The following is a 10866-nucleotide window of genomic DNA, read 5'->3' as shown; positions in this document are numbered from 1 at the left end:
CACGCACGCACGCACGCACGCACGCACGCACGCACACACACACCAAAAAAACATAGATGGAAGGAAAAGATGCCTGAATCATCTCCCCAACTATGAACTTCTTATTTGTATGCATGTTTTATCAGCTATACATGGATCCATCATGAAAAATTTATAAAATATCTCTTTGTTTGATGTGTTGGAATAACACATGGTGCTACTTTTAAAATCAACTAGAAAAGTGTAGTGCAGTTTGCTTTTAGACAGACAGGAGGCGCTATAGATCAACCACTTACAAAGTTGAGGGAGAGCATCTTTGATACCTTCTGTTCTCTGAAAATCTTGTCACTTTATCCAAATTTTTTCCTTTTTCTGCTGTCTTCCCCCACTCCTTTGTCCTTGCTCTTTGCTTCTTTCCTCACATCTTCTTCTCTTTTCTTTCTTCTGTCCTTTATCTCTTCTCCCACCCTTTGCCCACTCTTGCCTCTGTCTTTTACCCTCGCTTCTGCTCTCCATCATTTCATCCACCTCTCCGCTTCCCACCCTGTACCCTCGCAGCCCTTTACTCCCCCACCACCCTCCCCGTCCCTCCCCCCTTGCCTTGGTTTCTGAGACTTAAAGAAGCAGAGCGATGAAAGAGTGTGAGGCATCGTTGGCTAAGTTTTTACATGATCAAGGTTCTTAGAGTCACAGTGCGGGTCACACAGTGGGGTGTGTGTGTGTGTGTGTGTGTGTGTGTGTGTTTGTGATGTGATGTGGAGTGACATGCATGCAGTGCTGTGGAGAGGTCAGGAGAGTGACTTATTCAGGGTAGACCGAGGACTCAGATGAAGAATAACTGGGAAGGATGGAAGAATAGAGGGGGGAGGTTAAGATACAGTAGAAAGAGGATGAAATGGAAAAGAAGCAGAATGGGTGAAAACTTTGAGGGATGTGAAGAATTCAAAAGGGGAAAAGGTGGAGAGACGGATGGAAACCGAAAGACAGAGCAGGGAGGCGGGAAAGAGGGATTAAATTTGAAGGGAAAACCATGAATGAAAGATAGAAGGACCCAGAAAGAGAGAGTGCAGAGAGGTTAGAGAGAGGAAAAAGGAATTAATGAAAAGGGCAAGGTGGATCGGGAAGAAATGGGGGGTTGGGATGGAGGGATTAAAATAAGGGACTTTTATATACTGTTAACCTATAACCTTTAAAAGGCAGGGGGATGAATAAGAGTGATGGATTAAATTTAACAGGGGTGAAATGAAAAATGGAGGGTAAGAGGAAGAGAGAGAATGGATCGAAAGAGGGAATATTTGACAAAAGAAGAGGATAAACAGTCAAAGAGTAATGGGTCCATGAACACTGTAGGTTAATATAAGTAAGAATGAAAAATGGATGGACAGAATGAGGATGAGAGAGGAAAGTGTCGCTGTCATATTAGGAATAAACAAAAGAACCTGGAAAATGGAAGTCATGAAAAGACAAGTAGATGTAAATAAAGAAATGGGTGATACAATAAAGCAGTGTGCAAGAAAAAGCTGAAAATAGAGTCTGAAATGATACAAATTTTGTATCAATTTTGCAAATGTACAAGAAACAAATGTGTTGAAGAAAGAAAGTAAACTGAGAAGGGATTAAATGGGGGGAAAAAGAGGAGGATACAGCAGAATGGGATGAAAGAGGTTGAGGGACAAGAGGGAAGAGAAAATAGGATTGAAAAAAAGAAGTGTGACATTAAAAAAATAAAAGCACAAAAAGAGCACACGAGGAAGAAAGAGGGCAGAGAAGAGGGCGAAACACACAGATGAGAGGACGGATTAAAGTAAAGTTAATGGTGAGTCTGAAAGAAGGAGGAAGGAAGTGAGGGAGATCACAAGAACGAGGAATCAGAGATTAAATAAAAGGAGGAATTTCAGGATTGTGACAGATGAAAGGAAAGGGAGGCACAGATGAAATGAGTACAGCCACCGGGGAATAAGTGAAAAAAGACGGAGAGGAAAGAGGCAGAGAAGGAGGCAAGGAAATGAGACGAGGAGGAAAAGAGTACACTGATCAAAGTGATTGCGAGGAAGGAGGTAATGAGATAGAAGTAGACTTGAAGTATTAAAATGTTTTCACTAGTTGCAAATGTAAAACTGAACCGTGTGGTAAAGAAAAAACAGGGCAAGAAAATGAGATAAAGCAGAGACAAAAGAATGAGGTAGAAAAATAACACAAAAACCTGGACAAAAAGCGTGACAAAAGATTCCAAGATTAAAAAAATAAAAATAAATAGAAGGTGCAGAGATTGAAGCAAATGCTAAACATAGATTGGAGTGGGAAGGCGAGCAGGAGCTACAGAATTTGCTTAACGTAGAAAATGACAATACTGTATGTTCAGCTGTCTGTTGACTCTGAAAAGCAAAAGGTGGAAGGATCATGATGTTATTAGTACTGCAAAACCTCTTAAGGAGGAGTTCGGGGTGGATGGTTGAACTGGAGACCGCTGTTAGCATCCCATTTCCTCCCAACAGTCAGCTTTGGTTTCTTCTAACCATGACCACAGTCTTTCTCTAACCTCATACAAGTTCCTTTTTGAGCTAAAACTTCACCAAACCTGTGACAGATCAGACGATGCTCACATTGAGGTCGTATATTTCAAAGGCACTGACAAACGACCAATGTCATTAACGTGGGTGGAGAGGGGAAAAAGAAGATGGAGGTAAAAGTTAGCAGATAATATATGGCGGTTTGGTCTGGAGAACGAGATAAAAGGTTAGTTTAGCCGATAGCTTCACAGTTCCTGAGCACGGCTGTGTGTGTGTGTGTCTCACGGGGGTCACTGAAGATGGCAGGCGTGTAATCAGTGCTGTGGTGTGTATGGCCTTGTGTTTCTGTGTGTGTGTGTGTGTGTGTCCTGAGGTGAAAGAGATTAGCTCCAGGCTTGCTTGCGCGCTCTCTCTCTCTCTCTCTCTCTCTCTCTCTCTCTCTCTCTCTCTCTCTCTCTCTCTCTCTCTCTCTCTCTCTCTCTCTGTGGCACTCCTTTTTTCTCTCGTTCCCTCGCTCAGAATACCAGTCGGCTTGTTTACGGGGGCCAACTGACGCCAAGACCCCAGCTCACACTCCGTACGACCCCGACACAAACACTCACTCACACACAAACACACACACACACAGGCGTCACCCTGGGTTCAAAATCCAACAGTCCTCAACTGTTCTCAAACACGCATGCGAAGCCCTGTACAAACAGCTAAACGCACACACACACTCGACAAGCCTACCAACTGTCACACACACTCTCAGATATATACACACTCACACACTCACGTCAGGGACAACAAATGGTAGAAAATCTCCATCGTCTTCACACACGTTCAGCACAACCTACATTTAAACGCACTACAAAACCTTTTGCTTTTTCACAACCGCACGCACACACACACTCTTTCTCTTTTTCAACAAGACCCAGCGACATGACTCTGACACCCTGCCCTCCCCTTTCCCTTCCCTCCTCCCTCCCTCCCCCCTCATCCTCCTCCTCCTCCCCAGGCTGTCATTTGTCTGCCAATCTATCCCAGTGCATAGCGAATCCGACCAGGTCTTTTATTATTCCGTTTTTCACCCTCTCTTTCCTCCTCCTCCTCCTCTCTTCCCTCTCTCCGGGGGTGGACTGGGGGGGGGCGGGTTTGTATTTTCCCACAGGTTTTGCCAGAGCCGGCCCGGTCGCAGGCTTCCAGGGTGACACGTTGCTTCTGGCCTTCAGTGACTTGAGACAAGTAGGTCTTTGTCTCACTCGTGGTCCTCTCTCCTTCGTTTTCTCTTTCTCTGTTTTGTTTTCTTTCCCCACTATCTTTTCCCTAACCCCCCCTCATCCTTCCTCCCATCCTCCCTCACCCCCAAGTCCTCCTCCTCCAATGCTTTCTCCTCCTCATCTTCCTCCCTCATTTGGTTTTCTGATTTGTTTTATGTACCCTCTACTTTTCTATTTAACACCCTCCCTCATCTCACGTCCTTCTCATCCTTGTTTGCCGACTTCCATCCCTCTCGTTTTTAATCTCTTCCATGCGTCACGTCTTCTAACATTCCCACAGACTTTCTTCCTTTTCTTTATTTTTCTTCATCCAGCACACCATCTCTGCTTCTCGTCATCTTCTCTTGTCAAATTCGGTTTGCCCGCTGTTGTTGCAGATTAACACTATGGCCTCAAACGTCCCTTTAGAAATTACACTTTAACAGTAGAAGCTTCGAAGCTTCGAAGGTCAGACAGATCAATACTTTGCCTGCCATGTCTCGCATGTCTAAAACATGCAGTGGTCAATTTTGAGATTTGGGCTACTTGGCTTCCTTTTCCTCATACTCTGAGCCCAAAATCTCCACTTCGGTGGCACTTACATACACCAAACATTCCAGTCATATTCCTGACTATATCCTGAAGTTTTTTCCAGAGGGGTTTGTTCATATATCATTCATAGCCTGAATTATAGAACATTTTATTCCCAAAAACTGGTCATAAATAGTTTCTTTATGCCTGAGATTTCCAAAATCTTCTCAGTCAAAACATTTGAGTATAATGTGTCAACAAAATAAAACAATAATTTTGAACCTGACTAAATCCAGTGTTCAGATTTTTGTGTGTGTGTGTATATATATATATATATATATATATGCATGCAAATTAACACATATTGCAAGTGCATATGAATATATATATATATATATATATGAATAAATATTTCATTAGATACTGCCTGATTTGCATATGTAAACATAATATTTCACCTGCAGTGTCTCACCTTAAGATTTCTACCAGACTGATTTCCATACACCGTGCAGTCCAATATGATGGACAATGATTCTTCATACCTGTATGACGATAATGTTAACAGACCTTCATGTAGTTTGTGGGTGGATTTGGACAAATCCTCACACTGGGTTAAGGCTGTCCCTGTATCATATAGCTTCTACTTGACATGTGTCTCTTTGCAGTGTAAACCAAACTAAGTGATATGTGTTGTTACATAATCTATGACCTTTGTTGACCTGAGTTAGCAAGCAGCAACAACAACTTCTAAAGACACAAGTCGCTTGCGAAGTCCAACACCGGCACCCTCTCAAGCACTTCTGCGATGACATGTCTGATTCAAACAGTATGATCAAGCTGAAAGACGCTCATGGAGCAGAGGTCCTACAGAATCTACAGCCGAGGAACTCATACTCTGTATCAATATACTGGACCAATGACTCTGCTTCGATGTTGGGTTTTATGGCTTGAGAATGACAATTTTTAAATTTAGTAGCTAAAATGTTCTGTTTAGATCCAGGACCGCTTTACCAAGTTTCCTGGGGCTGACCTATGTCCTCAGACCTGATATTGGTGGGGGGGGGGGTGGTAAAGTTGAGTGCAGGAAGTGTCCCGGCTGTGTACTGTGCTGTCTTGTTTCGGGTCCTGGGAAAAACAGAGCAGAACCAGTCGGAGGAGGGACAGAACTGGACCCCTCCGCTGTGTTCTGGAGAATACAGGATGTTGGGCGGAGTGTGTGTGTGTGGGTGCGTTTGACTGTGCTGTGTTTCGACTTTACGGAAAAAAGTGTTTGGCAGGCAAGTGCGTATGTGCATGAAAGGGCGTGTGAGCGAACTTGTTTGCCATCTTCGTTTTTCGAGTGTATTCTTACTTTGGTGTGTGTTGGTGTGTCTGTCATCAGTGTTGAATGTGTGAAACGGGGCGGAGAGCCCGAGCGAAAGTTTGTGTGGCTTTCTGGCCGCAGCGTGTGTGTGTCTGTCTGTTTGTCATCTTTGCTGTGAAAGTTGGTAGAAAGTGTGTGTGTGCTTGAGTGGGTGAAGCTGAGCGTAGAGAGAATGTGTGTGTTCGTTTATTGTGTCATCGCAGTGAATGTGTGAAACAGGGCGGAGAGCAAGTCAAAGTTTGTGTGTCTGCTGCCCGTCTTTGATGTGTGTGTGTGTTTGTCGTAGTTGTTGTTCAGTGTGTGAAAGTGTGTGTCTCTATTTTTGTGTGGGTGTGTGTGAGACAGCAGATGACGGATGGGCCGGCAGGACGGAGCAGGGGACGATGAATGAGGTGACAGACAGAGACGGATAGCCCTTTATCCCTCCGTCACAATCCCTCTTTCTCTCTCCCTCTCTTCTCTTTCTCCGCCTGTCGGGATGATGCAGTGCCTCTTGTTCTCCCGCTTGGAGGAGGAGAAGGAAGGGGGGAAGATGGGGAGAAGGAGAAAAGAAAAAAATTGCATTCATCCGGCATCGATGTTTACTTCAACCCCCCCCCCCCGCCCTCCTCTCCTCCACTCATTCCCCTTTTCCCTCCTTTTGCTCCCACTGCTTGCTTCAACCTCCTCTTCGTCCGTTTCCATCCCCTCTTTTCTTGCCTCATTCTCCTTACCTCCATCTCCTCTCCTTCCTCCCCCCTCCCTTTTTTTGCTGATCAGAATCATTTGACTCCATCGCTCCTTTTGGGGTAATTCAGCTCTTTTGCTCTTTTATTTCTCTCTCTGTCTGCCTCTCATCCTTTGTTTTTTGTAACCATTCTTATCTTATCAAAAGAAGCGCACTCCTCCCATCCCCCCATATGCACTTCCATACGTAATTTATGTGTCCACATGTGGCTGAGTGCATCCTTTTGTGAGCGAGATCCTCATTCTTTCAGGTAAATATTTCATGTGATTTTCATACACCGCGCATTGGTGCTTCAAGGTGTGTGTGTGTGTGTGTGTCTTTGTGTGTATGTGACCTGGTGGTGAATGGTCGATAAATCACGCTGACGGGGCTGTTTGTTGTGTGGTCAGGTCCCGATGTTCCGGAAGGTTCCGGGGTCCTGGGACAGGGCCGAGACAGGATTTCCCCAAGGAAACACATATGCACCGACACATTCGCACACACAATCCTCTGAGATACTACTCAGAGGATTGTGCACACACAGTGCACGCAGAGTGAGATGAAAACGTGGTTTTTCTCTGAGCAGTTAGAAAAAATTTGCAAAATACTGAATCGAGCCCCATGAATAAATTGAATGTAAATTGCACCATTTTGGTTTTTTGTTTTTTTTGTAACGACTATCAGGTTTTCGAAGTCTGAGACTGTGGGCCTCCCCTCAGGCAAAGCTTGGAAAAAGTTCCCTCACCCAAACATGGTTTGCCTTGATTTGCTCAATTCCCGAATGCCTATGAGATCATGTTATTATGATCGCAAAGATACTCAACAACTGAGCCAAGATAGCCTAATATTGATGTTTTGATATAACTTAAGTCTAAACCAAATACATTAAAAATAAAAGGTCTAAAAAAAAAAAAAGGTCTGTCCTGGGGCATTTATCAGTTTCCGACTGATGAAGTGGAAAAACTGTTAAAAAAAATAAAAATAAAAAAAAAAATCTCACCAAAGCACACACATTTAGTCTATTCTATGTGATCTGCTTTTGATAACTAATAATAATGTAATAACTAATGTAATATTTGTTCACCTACAGGCCTCCTGTAAAACAGTTTGGAGCCCCGCCTCCCACTCTGAAAACCTCTGGACTATATCATTAGGGTCCTTCTGAATCTGGTGCAAAATCAGTACCTGAGTTTCGTTACCTATTCTAAAACTAAACTTTTCAATCATTTACTTCGAGGAATATAAATACCATTTGGTACCATTACAATTACCACATCTCAAATGCATAAGATTTTTATCTCAAGTCAAGCAGCCATGCAAGATTCTTAAAATACCTGAAAATAATGGGCTACAATTTGCTAAATTCTGATTTCAAAGAGGAAATATTTGATCAAAGAATCAGGAAACAAGACTAAGAATCAATGTCAACTTTTGGTTCAGTTGAGCAGTTTTCAGTACTCGGTGCTGTAGATACATGTATTTAGTTCCACACTCAGCTTTAAATATTATATCGTTTCCCCCAATTTGGCCAGAGAAACATCATGTCCTTTCTTTGCTTTTACAGATGTTGAAGTTCCTGTTGCATGAGATTAATATAGTAGTGTCTCAATTCCTTACAAACCCAGTATACACTATTTATTAATCTGAGTATTTTTGCCCTTAGCATACAAGAAATTAATACTTAAATGTTTTGTATAAACAAGAAATAATAAGAAGTTCAACTAATGCCACAGTCAGTGTAAAAGTTGGAGACTTGAGAAAGAGAACTGTCCGACAATTGTATCAACACCACTCAAAAATCAACTAACTCTAGTCTTCATTCAGACATCTATGATGTTAAACTTTATTTGCTTCTGCGGGCCTACTGAAAAACTTTGGCATGGCAAACTTCAGGATGTGATAAAGTACTAACTAACTGTGATATAATCATGCCAATGACACATGAAACAAAAAACATGCTTTGTCATTCAAAAAGAAAATTCCGCTGATACTGCCTCTAACTCTGTGAAAGTCTGACGTATCCACCTGACTTTTTGCGGTTCTGGGAAGCACTGCGTACTGTATGTGCAGATGTAGTGTGGCATATCAGACTTGTATGGGCTCTGAGAAAATTGCGTTTCGTTTGTCCCAGCTCTCCCTATACTGTATCTGCTAGATTTCAACAGAAGCACTGAATCCTGTTCTAATTAACATTATGTAGACTTAAGTTTTAGCGAAGGCACCTGCATGAGGCAAACCTGCCATCAACATACACTCTCTAGGTTTAACTGAATGGACCTATTAAATATAATGTACACGTCCAGGATTAATTTAACCTGTGTCACTCTGCACTTTCTGCTGGTTCTACACCGGTCACACACTCAAAAGCAGCAACACAAGCCATTTTCAAACTGTCTAGAAAAAGGCTGATTCACTGTAACAAGCTTATCTGAGCTGTCAGCAGCTTTCTCCTGTTCTCCGCAATTGCTAAATAATTTGGTGAGCGTAGGCGGCTGATTGTGTTAGTGTGTGTGTGCACTCCCCAGGCTGCCCTTCTCCACAGATCCTATCAATCCTCCTATATTTAGAATATTCAGAAGTCTGTGGTTACTTCAAACCTTTGGCTGGCCCTCGTGAGTGTGTCTGTGTGTGTCTCTCTGTGTGCAATGCTTGCAAAAGTAGAGTTCCCATCATTCCCTTCTCTACTCGTTCATACAACAGGCATGCATTCTTCCACCTTCGGCCCAGTTGTGTGCGTGCGTGTGTGTGTGTGTGTGTGTGTGTGTGTGTGTCTTTTGTCATTGATTGGTCCCGGGTTCATTCTTTTGGTTGACCGACGATAGTCAAATTCCATCCATTCATCTGGTCATCTCTTTTCCCCTCCTACCCCTGTTCTCTTTCTTATGTCTTTCTATTTTCTTAAAGTCTCGAGTTTACTGAGCTTTAACCTATTTTCTGTCACCTTCAATTCTCTTCTCCCCATTTCCCTGATATTTTGATATTTTGTTTATCCCTCCTTCCTTTATCTCTGCCCAAACCTCATTTTCTCCTCTCTTCCACTATTCTCTTCCTTTCTTTTTCTCAATTTTCTCATCTCCTCTCTCTTCTCCTCAGTGTCCTCCCCTTCTCTCCTCTCCTCTTGTAACTGTTTCCCAGTTTGAATTTCTTATTTTTAGCATGTCTTTCACTTCTACTTCTTACTCTCTTTACTCTTCTTCGTCTTCGGGCTCTTTCTTATTGTTCTCTCTTCTAAATCCTTGTTTTTCTCATTCATGTTCTCATAATTTTTATCACATCACACTCACTTATTTCCCTTTCTGTATCATGCTTTCTTTTCCTGCATTAATCTATCTCTCCATCTCACTTTTGCCTGTGCTACACAAACTTTCATTGGTCAAAGTACTTGCGCGCACATGCACACACACAAGATACACACAGGTTTGCTTTCAGAGCTGTCTGACGTTTGTGTGTCCCCCAACCTTTACCCCACTCCAAAAGCAACATGTCACAGCATGACAACTGCTCCCCTTACCCTGACTCTGTGTGTGTGTGCAGATTGACCAGCGTAGCCAGTAGCGATTATCTAGTGACAGGATAGCAGATTTTCCCCCTCTGCTTGTGTGTGTGAAGGTAATAGACAGGCTAAGGGATGAGATGAGGCCCAGTGGAAGAGGAAACCTCCATCTCACCTCCTCGTAACCCAGACTAACGAGGCTGCAAGAGGGAAGCACAGGAGAGAGGAAAGATGGTTGGAATAGAGAGAAGGAAAGATGAGCAGGAGACAGCAGGAGCCGTATTTTAGGCTTTAATGACTTTTCTGTACATTATAGCACTTTTTTTCTTGCACTTTTAAGGAACACTTGTGATTATAAGGTGTCAAAAGACAGGCGAGTCCATTTAATTGTGAATTCTGTGAATAGGATATCATTCTTCAGGATAAAAGCCACTGAACATCCTAGTCCATCCATCGTCAACCGCTTATCCTGTGTACAGGCTGACATCTGGCGCAAGGCGGGGTACACCCTGGACAGGTCGCCAGTCCATCGCAGGGCCACACATAGACAAATAACCACTCACGCTCACACTCACACCTAAGGACAATTTAGGGTCACCAATCAACCTAGTCCGCATGTCTTTGGATGGTGGGAGGAAGCCGGAGCACCCGGAGAGAACCCACACCACTGCACCACCGTGCCGCATCCTAGTGACATACAAAGCCAGACAAAGCCCCCGGATTAAATTCTAAATTGGATTTAATACACTTTCATTTACACTCATATACTCGTATATATGTCTGCCTGCCACAACACAAATCTGATTATAATCAGACTTGGTTTTCCAGGTCTACATCCAAATCTTTGTCTGTCCTACTCCAGCCCGGAGGGTGGCGGTAGTGCACCTGAGGCTGTTGGGTAACAGCTGAAAAATCACCAAAAAAGACGGATGGATTAGTTACAACAATAACAATTCAGTTGCTATCTGACAATTACCCAGAAACAGACAAAAAGACAACAGCTATCGTCCTCACGGGCTCTCACTCACGCTATTCCGTCACAA

At 43.2% G+C, this 10866-nt stretch overlaps 1 protein-coding gene across 2 annotated transcripts in view; it reads left to right on the top strand.

Annotated features, from left to right (window-relative positions):
* The window catches only part of exoc6b (exocyst complex component 6B), a 136469-nt gene that overhangs the window by 101703 nt on the left and 23900 nt on the right, over window positions 1–10866 (top strand). The window contains exon 20 of one of the 2 annotated variants that reach the window (XM_046065312.1): window positions 3643–3716. The exons of the other annotated variant lie outside the window; for it this stretch is intronic. Coding sequence (XP_045921268.1) covers window positions 3643–3716 — 74 coding nt within the window. The remainder of the gene's footprint in view (window positions 1–3642; window positions 3717–10866) is intronic. 2 annotated transcript variants of the gene reach the window in all.

This window comes from Micropterus dolomieu, linkage group LG12 (assembly GCF_021292245.1).
Source record: "Micropterus dolomieu isolate WLL.071019.BEF.003 ecotype Adirondacks linkage group LG12, ASM2129224v1, whole genome shotgun sequence".
Lineage (NCBI taxonomy): Eukaryota > Metazoa > Chordata > Actinopteri > Centrarchiformes > Centrarchidae > Micropterus > Micropterus dolomieu.
The sequence above is the reverse complement of the archived record's forward strand: the minus strand, read 5'-3'. Positions and strand labels throughout refer to the sequence as shown.